Below are 20,393 nucleotides of genomic sequence, written 5' to 3'. Positions count from 1 at the left end.
CTGTGATTCAGTTTCACTGTACTGAATTTTCTTCCCAAGTAATCACTCCTGCACAGGGAGTCAGAGCTCTGCATTTCATACGAAAATTTTAAAAAGTGTTCAGATACATGAAAAGTTGAAGTCAAGAATAAAAAGCAGTAGAGAAGGAAGATGGGCTTGCAAATATCATCCAAGGCAGACCAGTGTGCCCTTTATGTGCACTTGTTCTTCTGAATTTTTTTTCTCCCATATTGTTTTCCCTAGCTGTCTATTTCATTCTTAGAATTATTATGTGATACTAAATTAGTATGATAGTAAACTTCATGTTCTGGAGCAGGATGAGTGAATCTCGATGGCATAGCTTTTCCCATGAAAAGGATATTGAGCTAAACTAGGAGTGAGATTGATCATTTTCTTATAGACTTCTGTGATTTCTTGGGGTAAACCCGTGTGGTCTAACATGACAGCAGACCAATCATCTCTGTTACCTTGAACGTGCATAGTGCACTTCTGAAAGAGGATAGTAGATGTATTGTGACAGTCAGATGATATATCATAGTTACAGATTCCATGTCAAGCAGAGATTATTGCAGAATATTGATCTGTTTTCTATGCAGTGCCTGTGGATTCTAGAAGTGCATTTTCCATCTTCTAGTAGCAGGAAGATTTTGTTGAAAATCATCCTGAAAAAATATGAATGAACTTCAAAGGATCGTTGTTTGCTAGTTTGGAGGGAACTTGTAGAAGATTCTGTGGACTGAGCCAATTCATGCAGTCCTTTAAAATTAGTACATTATTTATAGTTTCCAGAACATAACTAATAGAGAAAAATGGCCTTGAATTGTAATCCATGAACAATGGTTGCATTCAAGCCGGTTCACAAACAAATCCATTGATATGATCTGTTTCCTCTTCAGCCTCCAGTTGTTTGAAATATATTTACAACTGTTGGTTATTAATCTTGGCATAAACGGGCCCATTCCTGCTGCAAAATTCTGAAAACAAGCAACAAAATAATCATTGTTTAGTAGAAATCTGAATGTTTTTGTCCATATGAGGCCATTTCAGTAAATAGTTTTGCTAAACCGCTCTACTGTAGGAGTAAGGAGACTGGGATTTTTTAATGAGTAAGCTGAAAGCTAGTTAGTAAATGTAGTAAAATAGTTTATTTTTCTGCCACACAGCTTTACTTTTCATATGCCATTATTAAATACTTAGATTTTGAAAAACACAGCAGCGTGAGACATCAGACTGTAACCTCTGTGTGCACTGTACATCCGTTCTTTGCATGATCACCTATTCCTATTCAAGATAATTTTATTGTACAGAACTTATTTTTTAAGTGTGAACTTTACATTTAGATCTTAAAATGTTGTGATCAACTTACAAGCAAGTAACTTCTTAGTGATTTTACTACTGCAGCAACAGAAAAGAAACAACTAAGTGCATTGTTTGGATTTAATGATTTGCAACCAATCCCCAAACTCCTCAGCAGTGTTATGATGACTGTTTATCTCCATACCTACCTGCTGTCATAACACAGCTTATGATCTCCTGAGAAAAACGTGTGTTCTGAGATGAAAGGGAACCCACATCGGCTCTTGCAGTTAGTTACAGGCTTTCTCTTGGGTAAGTTCTGAATTCCCTTGATTTTGCTTCATTAGCACAATTTGGCTGATGATCATTTCATCTTCCTTGATGTTAAGTAGCCACGGAAGAATTAGAAATTAGAACCTACCTGATAGAATGAATTCCTTTGAACTTTAAGGCCAAATCTTGCAATACTTCCAGAGGATTGAACTCCATATTATCTGCAGCAGATCAACTCGATGGGTAAACGGTTGTACGTGTACAACACTTAAAAAAATATTAATTTTCTAAACCTTTTTCAGGAGAGCAGCTGGTGATCAGCCCTGTTGAAACTGAACACCTGTACAGAGATTAAAAATTTGCAACATTATATCTTTGAAAAGATAACTGGCAACAAAAGTCTTTAGTCCACAGAAGCTACCAGTGTTCCTGATATGGACCTTAAGTTGTAGTTGTGCTGGGAAATGTGTTCTAGTGAGGATAGACAGTGCTGCCAAATAGATGTCTGCCATATGGGCGAGCAAAACATGGGATTCTTGGGACTAGAATTCTATTGCAAGCATTAGCAGAGGGATCTTGTCTTGATGTACTTTTCCACAGATAAAATTATATTCGGATCCTCAAGTAGTAGAATCTTTTTGACTAAAAGCTCTGTGAAATGTTCAGATTTGTGAAAACTAATGAGTAAAAGGCCCTGTAGAGATCCAAGCTGAAGATACTACCAAGTCTTAAGCGGGCACTAAACCTGTCTCGGGATTTCTGGTGGATTTCATCATTTTCTGAAACTCGATGAGACCTGAAGTTGTTAATAAGATGAGGAACAGTGGAAACAGATCGTATTTTGTGCAGAGAGAATGTTTAAAGTGCTAGAATTCACAGCCCTCGAAACTCCTCCAATCTGTGTCCAAATGTTCATTTTCCCAGTGTTAAGATTTGTTTAAAAACAGAAAGATTTTCCTGAGGGAAACAAAAACTGCTTTGAGTTGCAGTAGTGTCTTACTGCAAAGTGTCAGCCTCAGAGACACTCAGTCTTTTCAGAGAAATAACTGAACAAGTGTTAGTAGTGGAAATTGTTCCAAAAGCTCATTCTTGCAACTGGCTGAATAATTACAAAAAAATCATGCGAGGAATGTCAGCCCAGTTGGTTAAAATGTGACTGGTGTTAGCAGTGTGACAGGATGACAACTTTGAGAAAAGCTCATGCCAGATGCATCTGTGTCACACCAGGTATGGATAGTTCTTAGTTTGTTGTATAAGCTAAGACTCTGGAAATGGGCCTTTTTTTTCCTGACTGCATCTGCACTGACTTGAGCAGTGACAGCCTCCTGTTATTCTTCATTGGGTGTGGTGTCCTCGTGCCAGTCACATTTGCCAGCTCGGTTTGTTCTGAGCACAGTTCAGCCCATGTGAGAGTGGTTTCCAGGGGCTTCCCATCCAAACTGCTCCAGCCAGCTAGGTCCATTTCTAATGAACCAGCTGCACACAAGCATCTCAGCCTCCCAGCAGCCCCTGCCAGAGGGAGTTACAAGCAGCTGGGACAGCTGGTGAGCAGTAAGTTGCATAGCCAGCACCGCTCCAGCTGGAGGCATGGGTCTGTCCATAGCCTGTGAATCCTCCATACTGGAGATGGAGCCTCAGACCCCACCTCTCCTTTATCAAGAATCAACCTTAATCGCTTTTAGAGAGCCAGCCTACATTTCCTGGTGCTCCAAGGCCAGATGGAAAAAGCCCTACTATTCGTAATAAAATGTGATCCGAAGACTCAGTGTCATGATCTGGAGGTGGATGCTCTCCTAGGCATCCACAGCTCCATTCAATCTGATTGCAGAGCTTTGAGATATGAGGGCTTAAAGTCATCACTTGCTCAAGGCTGTCTTGAATGTAAGAAGCAATAAAATGTTTCTGAGTGATTTTAATTAAAACATACAGCATTTCCTGTTGGATGCTGCTTACAGGTCAAAGTGTTAGTAATAATCTAAGGCACTGATTTGTGGCGTAGTTCAACAAAGATCATTATAAACCTATCATAAAGGCAATTTATCAAGTTCATCTATAATGTAAAACTTGCTCATAGAAAGGTGATCTCTGTAACTTTTTGCATCAGATAATACACCTACACACCACTTAAATATGTTAACACCATCTGAATTCTTAGGGATTTTTTTTAAAGTATGAGTAAGTGTTTGAGTGATTCACATATAAAAGATTTGGGCAAACCAAACAGATCAGCCGGGGGAGAGCTGAGTAGGAAGCAGCCTGATTGCCATGGGGACAGAATGGGAACAGATGTGGCTGTGAAGGCAAGGTTGTGCTGAGCTCTCCAGCACTATCAAAATACTATTTTAAGGAATTTTTGAGACACATTAACGCTAGCAGCTGCCTTCCTTCTCAAGAAACTTCATTTTTAGTCATTGTTCCCTGCTTAGCTGTTGCCTTCATTTGTATTGCTTTGTGTTTTTTAGCTGTGGAATTCTAACTGAAAAAATACATATACGCACATACTTTTCAGATAATATGGGATCGATACTCTGTTCTGCTGGACTTCAGATGTAATGCAAACTCCTTGAGAGATTTTCTCTAATCTTTCTGGAGGAATTTGTCTCCCTCAAGGGCAGTGTTTTTCTAATAAGCTGTCATGTTTTTCTTTTGAAAAATGTTTCCCAAATTGGAAAAAAAAAAAAAAAAAAAAAGTTTTAGATTACACCATGTCACAGAGGGTACAGCTACTGTGAAAAAATGAAGTTTTAAATCTGAAGTTCATTTTTCTTAACTTTTTTAATATATTTTCTTCATGAGCCTGAATCTTTGGTATATTTCAGCAATCCAGCCTTCTGGAACATCTTGACATTTGAGACTGTGAATGTTTTTTAAACTGTTCGATTTGAGAACAGATCCAAAGCACCAAGGGGTATCATTTAAGATCATTCAAGAGGTTGTCTTTTTGAAGAATTAGATTCTGAAGTTCCCCTGGATGCAGTATTTGTTGTAAAGCAGTGGTTTGCTACAAAGCCTAAAAAAATTGAAATTAAGTCTTAGTAAAATATTTTGTTCTGTATTCTGCCAAAAATGTAGCAAGGTACTGCTAAATGACATCTGCAGCAATACTGTCTATCATCAGTAGGAGAGACCATATTTTCAGGCTGCTTTGCAGTATCAGGGAGATAGACTTTTCCCTATATGAAAGGTCCAGAACACAATGGTCGCTAATCCTGCTGTACAAATGAGATCTGGCAAGATTGAAAGTACCTTGCCATGTTTATGCATTGGCAAAGTACCACCTTGATTCATTTATTTGGATGCTAATAATACTATTTAGTGTGTGGTTTTTTTTAAGATCTGAAATGGGGCAAAATTAATTAAAAGATGCCTGAGGGTTCTAATTTTCTCAAGGAATTCTATGACTCTGTTCTACTGGCATCTCTTAAATGCTGTTTCTTAAAACAGATCATAGCATGTGTGATGTGCCACACCTCAGGGATGCTGTAAGGCATAAAACAAAAGGGTTACTGTGAAGGAATATAATGATAACAAAAAGTGCTGTGTTACTTCAATGCTTAGTAGTGTGACAAATACAAAATTGGTTTCCCTCTTCCTTTGATAAACATAAGTTTGAATATTTAAATGGAGAAGAAATACTAGAAAATAACTTTTCAAGAAAACTGACAAAGGTTTTGTATTGTCTGAAGTTTCCAAGTTGTCACTAGCTAAGGGACTAAATGCAGTGGTATGAAAGAGTGCACTACAGAGCTGTAGTAATTGTGATAGTCAGTTGTACACTAGGCTTCAGATTGCTAGGAGGGATGAAACATTTGATTTTTTTATTTCTTGAGAATTTGCTTAAACTAGTCTGTCTGTTGTTTCAGCCCATTGCAATGTGACAGGTTTGAAGGTTTTTCTCCTAGCTTCCTTTTGTCATCAAATCCTAGAAGCTGCTGACGGTCAGGGTCAGGAGGTTGGTACTTCGTGCATAGTCTAGATAAACCTGTTTTCTCCCGTCCTATCAGAAGCTCTCAATGTTTTTAGTACAGAACTACAAACTTGCTGTACTTTTTTTCGCTGTTAGTTTACTTTTCTGTGCTACTTTTCAGTAGAATTAGAAACACAGGGTAAGACAGTACCTGTGGATCTGGTACTGTCCCAGCTGGCATACTAATACTAGGAAATGTGACTCCTAGTCCTGCTGCTGTGATGCTCGTGTATGTAATGATAAACAGTAATTAGGTATAAGATAGATACTCAACTTAGTATAGACTTAAACCAACAGTGATCTTCTTTTTGCTGACGATAATATAGTGGACCACAACCTGCTTGATATCCTCTATGTCTGCATTGCCTTGGCACAGCAACAAGAGGTCTCCCTGCAGTCTTTAGCTCCTGGCAGTCTACTGAGAACTGAGGAAGAAAAGAAGCCCCAGTCGGCCATGCTGTGACTGTCGGCTTGCATGTGGGCTGTAATACCACTTGGCAGACCTAAATGAGTGCCTGAGAAGGATTAAGGCAGTTCTGGCAAGCATGGTTCCTGAATTCTTCTTTTTCCTGTAAGTTTTAGATTTGATGTTTAGAACTGTTTTTTTTATTTGAAAATACTTGAATATTTTTAATTTTGTACATCTACAGAACTTAGTAATATATGGAAATATGGCATTGAACACATGCATCCAGCATAAAAAATCTATATATGTATAAATAAAAACCCACCCACAAAACCATACTGTAAAGAATTTACAACTTTTAGTATTTGTCTCCAGCAAATATGTTCTTATTTACAGGTGTAATCTGTATTTACTTAGTATGTCAGTTCCATCTCTGCTAATGTCTGAGAGTACACACAAGAAGGATCAATTCCAAATGCCTTGACCAGGAGGTGAAAAGCTCCAGTGGCAGTTTGTGCTTTAGTAGATATCAGAGGATCTCCATGGAAGCCTTTCCTATGAGAGATTAATTTTTAGTACGTACTAAATCATGCTTGTTTCAAGATACCTTACTTCTTTGGATTAAAAACATAAAATACCTATAGGAGTCCTGGTATATAAGAAATTACTGAATGTGTGAGCAAATGATTATAAACAGTCCAATTTCTTAAGTTTAATAAGTTACTGTTATCCTGAAAGTTAAGCTGAAGGATCTACCTTGCTTTTATAGAAAGGAAGAATCTTATGCATGTGCTACTGCATCAGCTAGTGAGGAGCAGTTCCTTGCTGCAAGCAAGTTCATTGTTTATGTTTCTCTGTCCACAGCCTATTTTCTCACTGCAGAGCTCTGGACTTCCCTGGAACTGGATAGACAGGCCTAAATTTGAAGCTTTTCCAAATCTGTGTGATAGAGCTTTTTGTTTAGGAATAAAAACACGGAGGAAAAAGAATGAGAAATAAGTGAAATTAGTCATACTGTAGATGGGAGCATAGAGATGTAAAGGTATGTCTTACGCTGTAGTAACAGAAGCTCGGGTTATAAATCTGTACTTGTATGGGTTTATCTATCTCAGGTTATGCTGGCAGTAAGACAGGAGACAGTGCAGCACTGTTAGTGGTATAGTTAACAAGCAGGTCAGGAAGGCTTTGTGGCCTCAACTTCAAGGCTTATGGAGATGTACAAAGCTGTCAGTGCTTCAAATATAAATGTACCTTTACTGTTCCTGTGTAACAAATGGTGCCTAGCAGTGATTGTATGCCAGTTTACTGTAATTCTAGTTGGTTCATCATCCTTTTTATGTTTATAAGGTACTTAAGGCAGCTCCTACAAATCTATCAGTGACTTGGCACTGGATTGTTTTGAATACGGGTGTGCCCCGGAGGTTGCAGTCTACCTTTCAGTGCACGTTTGATTCTTGGTAAGGGAAGGCATGCTTTCCAGTCTTTACCAGGAATGATCCATATCACTCCCATTCATTTGCACAACCTTCTGCTTAGCAGGACTTACTAGCTGTTCTCTGAATGTTGCTAATTAGATGGTCCTCCTAGTTTCCTACCATGAAAACAGTTCATGTTTTGACCTACGCACTTGAGGTCCTTTGTTCATAGCTGTTATTCTTCAGAGAAAGAAACCCAAAATAGTATCATTTCAAGTGTATGTTGCTTTTAAGTATGGTACTTTGTGTATAATGACTCCACTGATCTTCTTATTTGTGATGATATATTGAAGATAATTTAATAGCTTGTACTTAATATGTTTAAATGCTTGACTTTACTCAGTAGTCAAAATATGTTGATAGATGATGTGGATATCATACTGACACTTCTCAGACCAACACGTTGTACACTTCTCAGAGGCAGCCTGCAAAGCAAGCAAGTTCTATGCTAGGATGTCTGCATCCGAACTGGAACATCAAAAAATTCATGTTAATTATTATGTTTGTGACAGAAATGATACAGCATGGTCATGTAGCAAAAGATGATATAATTATTGAACAGTACATAATTCCAAAGCAGAAATATTCATAATTGCAGATATATCAAGCTACATTCTGTGAATACCTACAATTAGTTTCTACCTTGCTATTTGCTGAATGGAGAAAGTCTGGCTCTCTTATGAATCAGTTAGCTTCAGTTCAGTCACATAGAAGTAATAATTTTCTATTTAAAGTTATGTGAGAGGCATTGCTTCTGTGGCTTCAGTTTTGATGGATGTGAACTAGGAAGTAAACTCTTGTCATATTTGCTTCTGTTCTCATCTGAGTGCTATTTTTTTTCTTAACTGTAAAACGTATCTGTAATATATGTTAATTTTATGCCAAAATATATAGTTCTGCTTGGGTTTTCTGTCATTTTCCATTTCAGTTTCAGCGGTCTGTTTAAGCAGTTGCCTTCCACGCAGCCATGCCTCTGAAATTCTATTTCATAAGTCAGTTGTGTCCGTGTGAGGTTTCAAAATATCAGTTTTTGTACCAAGAATTTTGTTCATATAATCATCATTCATTACCCTGGCAAATGTCATCTCCCCTTTGACTTCAGTGCCATCTACCTTGTTCCCTCAGTGCCAATCAAAATGTAGCTATTCCAATTGCCTTTAGAGGAACTACTACACATCCAGCCCAGCTGCTATCCTTTCTCTGGTATCAAACACAAGTTATTGTTGTATTGAGACATTTTAAGACTCTGTTATTCCAGATAATGAACCCCACACAAATGAAATCCAACTGTTTTTGATATTCAGTGGGTAAACACTATGGGTAAATTTATATTTATAATCTTGGAAATCTAGATTGTAGAGTCCTATTAATCATCCTAGATAATATTTTTGAAAAAAAAAAATTGCAAAGACTAGTTTGGTTGCTAATTTTTTTTTTTACATGCAAAGAGAAGTCCTAGACTGGTTGTACCTTTTAATATCTCTCCTCAAATATACTTTGCTGTGGTTAAAATGAAACTTTTGAATAAACACACGAGCAAATTATCCTGTTAGTACCAAGGGAATTGCATTAATTGTTTGTGTGAGAGATCCAAAGTGGAGAGTTCAGAATGTTAGTAGTGGAAAGTAGTCAAGATCATTGCTTCTTATATGCCTGCAGTAAATGTGATTGAAAATAATTTTTTTCTGAATGCTCAGTGAGGTTTATGGGATGAAAATATTGATCTCAGTTTACTGAGCTGGGATTAATTTCACCTAACTTCAGATGTCTGACAATTAGACATCAAGGTGTGAATTATTTGCTGTAGATTGCCCATGAGGTGAAATAGAGGGTTTCCTTGATCTATCTGGCTTCCTCCAGTAATTACGATGGGAGCCCAAGATGAGTTTCATAGATTTTGACTTTCAGATGCCTAAATTAGGGACAGGGTAATTCTATCTTTACTGAAGGTGATGGATGACCCTGTGAGCTTAGCAGTAGCGTGCATCATGTGCTGTTAATGACAAGCTTAGTGGGGAGGCCTATGTGAATGTATGGACTGAACTCTGCTCTGCTTAGGGGATGTGTAGGACAAGCCCATTGGTGAGCTGCTCTGATTGTCACGTTCCTTTGTTTCTCCAATGAATTTTAGATGGAAAAAAGTAATCACATTTCTTCCCAAGAAGCTGCATATGAGCTGTGCAAACTATAGTGACTGTATGTGTTCTGTGTGATAATGCCTTGGTGTCATTTTGTAATTTGATTATGCATTTAAACTGTAAACTGTTAGAACTACTTTTTTTTTCTTTTTTTTTTTTTTTGTTAAAAAGTCTTTGTTTCACTGAGCCCAATATTAATGTACTCCAGATTCTGTTTCTTTTGCAGAGTAACAGATGTTCACAGTTTGGTGCAATTTTCAGATGAGCAATGTTGTTTATAATAAATTTTCCTGAGACCACCCAACTCATTTCACTTGTAACTTGAACTGTATCCAACTGCTGATCTCAGGAGATGTAAGTGAGATGTAATAATTCTGTGCCTCGCCCAGTTCAAAAGACATGACTTAGTATAGATGGAATTTAAATATCTATACCTTCAATCAACATAGAAAGTCAAAGTTTTATCTTGCTTGCTGCAAAAAATGGTGGTGGAAATTGCAGCATTCTAGCTTTCACTCATTAAGTATTCACAGGGTGTGAGGATACATAATGACAAGATGTGCAGGAAATAAAATCAGAAAACAAAGATGTGAACAGGTGAGAAAACATAACACAGCAAGTAGAACAACTCCATTGAAGTTTTTCCAGAAAAAATGCAAATTTATTAAATACGGAATAAAGAGAAATAAAGCATGCAAGGAGATGTAGGGATAGCACAAAATGCACTGTGATTTGTTGGGAACAAGGGCAACGCACTGTTTGCTGCACAAACAAAACCACAGTGTGGTTTTCAGATGTCTATCTGGAATGTTATATTTAGTCTCAGGCATTTAACAGCAAAAATGTTGTTGATAGCAGTTAAATATGTTAGAAAGGAACTTTGGGATACTGAAAGTAAACTTTAATTCATGTCTTTGCATTTATTAGAAGCCCTGTAGACTCAATTGTATCAGTTGTGTGAAAATATGGAATGTCTCCCAAAGGGAAAGAGGAGCACTGAATGACTTGAGAGTGTGAAAATTAAACAAACTGTTCTGAATTGGGCTACAAGAGGTACCGAATGAATCAGATCTCCTTTTTTTTTTTTTCCCCTGACATTTATTGTGCTTTATACTTAACATTTAGTACAGTGTTATTTTGAGATTATAAACTGAGAACTCAGGAAAAAGCACTGTGAGGTTCCTATGGCAACCGTAGTGTGCACATTCTCTGTATGAATGTTGCAATTACTCTAATGTGACATTGTGTTACTGAGACCTGCTATTTGGCAGGTATGTATTTCACTTTGTGAATTAATTGATAAATTTAGAGATGGTTCTAAATGGCATGGAAGTCAATGAAACTTTTTTTTTTTTTCCTAATAGAATAACTACCCTGTGATGCTAGACATTATTCCATATTTCTTGAAAGCACCTTGTAGGGAGCATTCCGAGATGCATTTCTTACGGTGTTTAGACACAGTAACACTCTGCCCTGTCCTCTGACAGCAATCATTCTCCAGTCAGAACACAAGGATTTTTCCAATGGTGTGCGGTTATGCTACAGCCACCAGTGTGTAAATACCCAGCCTAGGGGATGCTCTGATCCCCTGGCTCTCAATGGCTTTTGTGTTTGCTTAACAGCTCACCAGTAATAAAGTTGCTATTTAAGCATCTCCCTTTCAGCTGAAGCCAGAAATACCAAATGCAGAGGAAACAGTGTTGCTGTGAAGACTGCTGAAAGAGATTTTTTTTTTTTTAAATTAAAAATAAACAAATTCATTAATTGCTATACCTCACTGTTCTTTTTTTTTCTTTTTCCTTTTTTTCTTTTTTCTTTTTTTTTCTTTTTTCTTCTTTCTTTTTCAGCTAGCAACCAAGAGCCAACTGCCCCTTTCAACTGCTGTGTGTTGGTTGTTACTGAAATTCTAGCCTTTCTCATTTGGAAATGAAAAACTGTTTTGTCACTGCCTTGGTTACACACTCCGTGATAGATATTAGAATCCTCTTCTTATAGTCCAATACTACTTTTGACCTGAATATGTTCCTGACTTTTGAAGAATGACCTGGCCTGCTCTACAACAAAAGGCCTATGCATTTAAGGCTTAAATGTTCCCTGCCTCTACTTATTACTTAGTTTTAAAATAATCTTATGAGGAATCAGTTGCTTTGTTATTTTTTCTGTTACTCTTGCAAAAATAAGAGAAATGTTGGAATTTATATTAGAAGACATATGGATGTAACTCTCATTCCAGCTCTAGCTCTGTTTCCCAGGAAATGAATCAGAGCAGCATGGAAAACATCTAGAGCTCCTATATCTGCTGCAGAAAAAGTGAAGACAGGGCTACATTCTGTCTTCTTAAGGCAATGACTGCTATGGATGTGCAAAGCTGTGCTACGGGATTTTTTTAAGGGAGTGGAATTGGAGCAAAAGTGAATTCTTCTGGTGGGTCTCCAGTACGCAAACCTGGACAAATTCTCCTCTGGGCCATGCTGCAAGCATTGCTTACAGTTACGTAGGAAGGCTGCTGAGACCATGCATGGCTGCTGGGGTTGTAGCATTACTGGTGACCAAGTGGCTGCTGTGGCACTTTTAAAAGCCCTGGGGCTCTGCCTGGGCTGGGAGCACCAGCAGGTGCAGCTCCCATCTGCACAGGAGAAGTGCAGAGGCATGTGGCTGGAACCATGCCACCCTGCTGCTAACCCTGCAGTCCACCAGGAAATCCTCACCTACCTCAGAGCTCCTGCTGCTGTCTCACTGGTTATTTTTGAAAAGTTTGACTTCAGAGCATTGGGTTTATTTATGAAAAAAAAAAAAAAAGCAAATGTATTCTCAAGTTACATTTTCAGCAGTTGTTCGTAATGGCAAAGCTTATTGGTTATTAGTGAACTGCAGGGTCATGTAGCACTGCAGCTACTAATAAAGGTGGACCAGCCCTATCTCTTGTGAGTAGGGAGATTAGAGTAGCACATGCACCAATTTCTCAAAAAAAACCATATTAATTATACTTAATTTTGCTGTTGCTTTCTTTAGGGAAGTCATACAGACTTGCTGTGTCTACGTATTTTTTAATTTCCTCCCTCATTTACATTGTGTGCTGCTGTTAGTCAGTTTAAACTAGAGCTTGTCTGAGAATTTTCCACCAGAACTAACATCAGTTGCAAATGTCTGTAAAGCAAATATATCTAAAGAAGTAGTTTTACTGAAGGTTGTTGTTTTTTTTTTAAATTTTTATTTATTTATTTATTTATTTATTGTAGATGCCTTTCCTAGCAGGAAAATCGAAGCATGCTATTCTGCTGGAATAAGGTCATTCTGAGTGATTGACAGTATTTTGGTTTACTGAATTGATCTCATGGATTTTATGTTCATGTTAGTGGAAAAAGAAGAAATAAACTCTTGAAACTGTATGGCCATACACATCTATGCTGTAACTTTTCTGCATAGAAAATGATAATTACAAAACATTTTCCAGGAAAAAGCGTGAATGAATTTCTTCTTTCATAGCTGAGTGTGAGTGACAGACAAAGGTACATTTTGTCTGTGTTTATAAAAACTCTTCTGCAAAAAGAATGTACTTACAAGTGTTTTGTCAGATGCTGAGTTGTGCCTGTTCTCATGTTTTGGAAGGGACAAATACGTTACACTTTTCATGCTAAGGAAGAGCAACCAAGGGAACATCACTTATTAAAAAAAACAAAAAAACAATATTATCTAGTTGAGTGAATCCTGAAGCTTGATCTTAGTGTTAATACAATCAGGAGATAGTAGAAGCCACAGGAATTAATGTCTTTCTGTCATAAATCAGTGCTAATAATTATTTGAGTATCCAAATATCCAGTATCCAAGACTGTGAAAGATAAAAATACTGTTAATATTTTTATACTTCTATTTTATACTGCTACATCCAGTTTCAAAGTTTTGTCTTTTTTCTTTCAGAATGATCAGTCTATGCAAGATATGCAGATAATGGGAGGAGATGATCTTTCAAAGCTGACTGGAAAGGTTTGTTAATTTTAAAATTCAGAAAGTAAATCCATCCACTACAAGTGGTTGAGAAAAGCTGTGTAATTTTGCACATGAACTGTCATTTTCAAGACAGATACTAATACTGCAATCAAAGAAATATATTCATCTCCACTGAATTACTGTAATGCCATTGCATTCAGATTGCAGATGCCTCCAAAGGTCAGAAATGGCCCCTTCATCCCAATAGTGTAGGGATTTGCCAAATAGTTCCATGTATACCGTCACTGATACTGCGGGCAAAATCTGTGCTGGAATGCCTCCCCAGGGCTTATTTGTGTTCTGAGCCTTGTATTTTCTACTCTTGGTGGGTGCATGCAAGCAAAGTGCAGTTTGAGTATCCCTGTCAATTTCAGCATATGAGGGGTTTAAGATAATTTTGCCTGCTGTACAAAGTGCAGCAGTAGTACCTTTCACTCAGCTAATCAAATGGGATTTTTTTATTTCAACATCAGGTGGTCTGTATGACTGAATTTGCTTTGCACTATGATTGTACACTGTGGTAATGAAATGGAGTGGTTTGAGCCAGTGAAAAGGCTATTTTCATCCAACCATGATGATACAAAGCAGTGCTTTGAAGAGGAAGGAAGGCTGATTTCATTAGGCAAATGGTCTGTGTGGAAAATGGTCAGAAATGGATTCTTTACTTATGCATTAAGGCAACATAATACAAGTTTTGTTATTCGTACTGTACATGCAGTTACTTTTGTATTAGTTGGCACTAAATATCTTCTTCAAAGCAGTCAAATGTAGCTAGCACTAGCTATCTCATATGCTTTGTTGTACTGTCGCACACGAAAAAGAATAGAAAAAGTAAATGTTGAATATTTCTTTAGTATTAAATAGATCTGGATGCAGCTAGAACTTCATTAAAAAATGCTAGTATTCTCCAAATATCTCAGTGATACGCATGTCCTCAGTTTACACTTCTAAATTCTGATGGGTGGGTGTTTTTTGCAAATTATCCTGAAAGCGTTCATCATGTTCTTGTGAAATAGTAATTCATTTGCTGCTCTCTAATATCCAGTTGCTGGAGTAACCTGTTCTTCTACAATGGTTTTACATATGTTTCTCTACTTCACAGGAGAACTGTCAGTGCACCTATAATTTCTCCTTCCCAGGTAGTCCAAGCCCTTTCTTATCTTCTTGGCCAGCCCCTTTCTCATCTTCAAATGCCAATTTTTCTTGATGAGACCCTGGTGAGACAAACCCTAGTTTCAGCTGTTTATATCTTTTCCAGACACAGTCTAGCATAATTTGAATTCTCTGGGGCAAAATATTACTTTTTGTATTGGATCTTTTGTGTACATATATGTGTGAGTGAGAAGGAAAAATGTAGCCCAAGTAGTTCTGCTCCTGCCAAAAATGAAGTACAGTGTTTCCTCATATTGAAAATCCTGGTGACCTTTTCTTATTGGCACTACCCCCTGCTCCCAGGTTTGGAGCAGGGACAAAAGATGTGGCTATTGAGAAGCTAGAAGGAGAAGGCCAAAAAGCAGTAATGTTTGGGATTGTGTTGGGAAAAGAGACAGGATCCTGGATAAGTGTGGATGCGCTGATTTGGGAACCACAGTGGTTACCGATTAGGGATGAAGCCCTTTGTTAGAAGCTGGGTGCAGAGAGGCTGGAAAGGAGAATGGGATGGGATGAAACAGAACATGGTCTGACTTGCTGAAAGGGCATGTACAGAGGTTGTATGTGTGGTTGTCTCTGCTGATGAGTGAACAACTGAATTGCACTGTCACTATAAGACATGAAGATGGGGTTTCCTTAAGACCTGTTTTTCTGATTGCAGATTTGAACAAGGCTTGAGCTCAAATGCTTGGACTTGTGCGTCTAACGTTGGATATACGAAGGAGTAGCCTTATGTCCACTGATGCCAATTCTTCCATCTGTTGTTGACTTAAGCAATTAGTGGAAGTATTTAGCATGTTTTGCTAATCAATCATTTGTGGACTGATTCAGAGCCTCCTACAGTCAGTGTAAATCTTTTCCTGAAGTGTGTTTTAGTACCTTAGTTTAGCTTCTGGCTTTTAAAACTGCTGGCTTTAAAGACACTGGATGAATTAGTGGAAGGCTTATGGGTGGAATTCAACTTTCCTGCTTCTAAGTCAGCTAAATGCTTCTGACTTCTTGGAATACTTATTATAGAAAATTGTAATTATATTGAAAAATTAATATGGCAGGTTAAATCATATTCACTTAATAATCATGGAAAGTGTTTCTGAGAGTGCCTGTAAGTTCCATTAACTTTTTGTAAGACTAGAGGCCATAAATAACTTCTAGCAGAAAAATACAGAAAAGATTCTGAGATTCAGATCTTAAATTGTTCTTCATTAAGTAATAATACCTTGAACTATGACTACCCAAAAATCTTAGTGAAAAGCTGAATCATTTCTTTGTGTGGAAAAAAAAGTTAAAAATCGAGTATAATTATGAACATGCTATGCTGTAACAATGCTTTTTTTCTTAGAAAGCTTAAAGACAGTTAAACTTTTTTTTAAAAAGAAAATTTAAAAAAATAGCAGTTAAGGGTAAAAGCTCTTTGGAAGGAAGAATTTCTCCTCTGTATCTCTATAGAATATGCTCTTGTTTTGAAAATATTAAAAGACCAGAAAAAAAATGTATAATGATCCAAATAATGAAAAAGAGAGGTATTCAGACAGAGAAGGAGAGTTAACACAGAGACCCAAACTACTAAAAGAAGTAATCCACAATTTGACATTCTTATGTGAAGAAGGTCACAGAAGCAAAAATTAAGATTTCAGTGATAAGAACTATCAGTGAAGGTACTTGGAAAATGAGTCCTGATACTTAAGACTCTAATGCTTTGTAACTGTTCATTTCTATGCAGATAAAATGTAATTTCACTACATCTCCTTTAATGTTGAAAGTGATGAACGTAAAATTTCTCAGTAGTTAATTTCATAGTTAGGCAAATGCTTAGCTTTCAATTGCTCTATAGTTAAAATGTTCATGTGGGTAAAAATTATCATGAGTATTTGTAAAGATGGATACATTTTGAAAACAGGAGGTAATTACTGCACAGAAAACTAGAGGTGCTGTTTCAAAGTGAGGTGGCAATGAAAGTTTATATAGATTGGGTAAAAACACTAATAATATAATGCTGTTTAGTATTAATACTGTAATCATACTTTATAATATACTAATGATTCTTCACACTAGAAGTGTTGTGGAATTTATAGAAAATAAATTTTGAAACATAGAAATTTTAGTAGATCCAGCTGGACCAGTGTTGTGAATTATCATTGTCATCCTTTATTTGTAATTGTGGGGTTTTTTTTTCTTAGTATACTGTACGTTACTTCAGGTTTGTGTCTTTGTTGGAGAGAAATGGAATTATAATTTTAATCTGATATCCAAAACTTTGGGAATTACGGAGATCAGAGAGAATTAATCCAAGAGTTTTGGAGCTGGGTACAGAGTCCAAAGCCTCCACTGGCAGAGGTTATTCTGCATTTCATTCCAAATGTAATCCGTCCTTTAACCGTCAAAAAAGTTCCTACACCATGTCAACTTGAATCCATGCAAATGAGGCACGTTAGACAAAATCACAAACTTACAATTTTAGAAGCACGTATTCATTTAGTTGGGATAATAAATTTATTTTCAAAATTACACCAATATAATTATGTAATTATCACTATTTGTATTTAACAGAGAGCATGAACAAAACTAATTTTTCTTATTTGTTAAGTTACCAAGAACTTCTAATTAAAAAAAACCTAGCAACCTAGTTAGTATGATATAATTATGGAGTCCATGAATGTTCCAGCTGTCTGTAACATGGATCAATCTTTATGTTATTTTTGGAAGACTGTTTCCCTTAGTCATGCTAAACATATCATTTTGACAGCCAGTGGTTTTGGCATTTTTGGAGAAGATCAGAAGATAAGATCAAGAGAAATAATGAAGGCCAATATCTTTTATTCTCTATGTGCTTCATTGCATTAGTTTAAGCATTTCATCACTATTGTAATGCTCTCCTGGAAGAACTGATCAGCTCATATTAAGACAAGGTTTCACTCAGAGGAAGGTGTCCACCATTCAGTAGTCTGCACTTCTTTTTAGCAAGATATGTCATAGCAAATCTCTAATACACCTCACCTAAATAAATATACCCACTGTCCACCATTTTCCTGCCCCACTTGTCATATGGGAATACGCTACTGGAGCATAATGCAATTTCTCTCTTATGACTCATGTCTCTTATTTCTTCTCTTACTTTACACAGAACTTGCTCTGTTCGTCATAGATTGTAACACACATAAGACCATTACTGCCATAGTATATAAGATGAAAGGTCTGTTTGGGCTCGTTTTATATCTTCAGCAGCACTTAACTGGAATCTTCCTAGGAAAGGATATGTGAAACACAGCTGGTACATAGACTTTCTAAATCAAAGTTACATCCAGGCTATCATTCTGAGTAGATCCAGTGCTAGAATTGCTATTCCATCTGTCTAGTCTTCTAGTAATTCCAGGTATGCCTCTAACAGTCCTACAGGACCCTGCAGCAAAGAGTTTCACATATAAGATGTGTAGGAAAAGTTGTTGTTCCTTCTTTTGAGCTTGCTGTCTGGTTACCTTCTATGGGCTTTACAAAACCTACAGCAGCTCTTTTGAATTACTGCCTTAAAATTCCACAAATCTGGCTACATTATTGTCCATTTTTCTTTTTTTTTTTTTTTCTTTATTTATTTTTGTTTTCTTTTAAAGATCCAAAAGTACTGTTATGTTCTTGTTTGAGCCACTGGATAATTTAGATTGAAGGGTCCCACCCACCAATTTCTTCAATGTAGCTACAGTTTCTCTTTGAAGCTACCATCTATTTTGAAGTCCAGCTTTAACACCTTGATGGAGAAGCCCCCAAACTTCACGAGTATTTTACTAACAGTTAACTGTCATCACTGCTGAAATGCGAACCTAATTTTCCCATTTGAATTTGGTCAGCTTTTTTGCTGACCACATTTTTGTTGACTGTTGCCTTTTTTATCCTTTTGCTTACTAAATTGAGCTGCCTAACGTTATCAAATTTATATTGCTACGTGTTGCATGTTTACCCATCGTCCAGTCATTACTTAAGCTTCTTTTAGATAAAGTAATCCATTGGGAGCCTGTTGTGAAGTAGTGGCAAGGATTTAAGGTAGAATTAACAACTGGAAATTCATATTAGACCAGTGGTTATAGTTGGAAGAAAAAACATTTCAAGTACGCAGATCCTTCTGTTAGTCTGAATAGAATCAGCAAACTTCAAGCTAAGTACAGATTAGCAATAATTATGAATTTTAACCTAACATGCAATAAGTTAGACAGTTTGGGAGAAAAGGGTAATTGCCCTACACAATCACCTGCCCTACGACCAAAGAGGCAGATAAAAATGTTAAGAATTCCTCTGAGCTAAAATAAGAGCAAGTTATCAGCTGTGGAACATTGATAAATGAGTTGGAGGTCAGCTGCGATGGAAGATTATAATGTGCCATAAACTCCATATTTCATCGAGTCCGTGATTTCTACTGCATACAGCAGTTGTGAATTTTTGTTCCCAGGCTCAGCTGTTGAAGGTATTTTGTGGTCTCTTTGAGGTTGTGGGCTGAGAGGTCAAAGTTCCTTTGTGAAAAATGTTCTCCTGCTGGGAACTGGGCTGTTAATTAAATAAAAGCTATTACTTCCTGCTACAAACCCTGCTTCACTGTAAGGTGGTTTTTTCCAGGTTTGAAGTAATTTTACTTTTCTCATTTTTCAGTTCTTTTTGTTTTTTAACAGCTTTTATTTTTTAAAATGTATATACGTGGTATTCTATTGATTTTACACTGAGACATTTAAGGAGAATACCTACCTGATTTCCTTGCTATACTTGCAAGGACTGTGTTTGTCCTGTTAGCTGTACTATTGCTTTAAGTATTGTTGTTTATTTGATTATTTCAGTAGAGTTTCTGCTTTTCAGGAAATGCTCTCTCTTTCTAAATTTATAACTGTGTTTTCACTTACAAAATATTACATTTGATATGAGTACAAAGACAAGTTTTCCCTCAAACACTTATTAAGTAATTATTTCAAAGCATAGGATTTTTTTATTTTTTTTTTTCCTTGAAAATAAAGCTTATAAGTGGAATGTAAAGTCAAAATCTAGGGGAAAAAATGTCATTATTTTCCAGGAAGAAAAAAAGTAATTTCCATTGAACTTATTACTATCAGGCAGGATTTATACATGATCTCATTACTCTGCTTAGTCTTGTTAGCTGACATTGTTCCATTTGTTATTGACCTGTGGGAAGGTAAACAATAGAAATGTATTGACTCAGGGCTGGAGTGTTTTTCAGCTTATCACAAGTCAGGATTTTCCTTACGTGTCTTACAATACCAGCCTACTTTCAAGCTGTGTAGTAGCTCATGTGGCACTGAAAGGCAGTAGATTACAGAAGACTGTTTCTCAGTTTTTGCAGATTTCCATTTTAATTTTTAAATGCACAAATGCATGGCATTTTATAATAGAAGTGAAATTATGTCTTTTTGAGACAAGAAATTCCTATTGAATACAGGAACTACGTATAAGATAAATACGAAATACAGAAATGATTGCTTCTTCATTATATATAACAGTAATACCATCAAAAACTTCTTTTTTTTTTTGTGACAACCAATGTTTATTACCATGTAAAGAAGGATACAAGAGCAAATTTTTATCTTCGTGTGAATTCAGTTCAAAACGGTTCATGTTGTGAATATTGTTTCTGCTCAATGCAAATATCTATGTGCAGAGTCTGAAATTGTGTGCATCCTGGACACTCAAAAATGGAGAATTTTAAGCTT

General features: G+C 36.7%; 1 protein-coding gene across 1 annotated transcript in view; it reads left to right on the top strand.

Annotated features, from left to right (window-relative positions):
• The window catches only part of PRTFDC1 (phosphoribosyl transferase domain containing 1), a 40,366-nt gene that overhangs the window by 7,432 nt on the left and 12,541 nt on the right, over nucleotides 1-20,393 (top strand). The window contains exon 3 of the mRNA XM_042816487.1: nucleotides 13,474-13,539. Within this exon, the coding sequence (XP_042672421.1) occupies nucleotides 13,474-13,539 (66 nt within the window). The remainder of the gene's footprint in view (nucleotides 1-13,473; nucleotides 13,540-20,393) is intronic.

This window comes from Centrocercus urophasianus, unplaced genomic scaffold, assembly GCF_019232065.1.
Source record: "Centrocercus urophasianus isolate 14NV4802_14NV808 unplaced genomic scaffold, USGS_Curo_1.0 seq_16, whole genome shotgun sequence".
NCBI lineage: Eukaryota > Metazoa > Chordata > Aves > Galliformes > Phasianidae > Centrocercus > Centrocercus urophasianus.
This window is presented reverse-complemented; position numbering and strand designations above follow the sequence as displayed.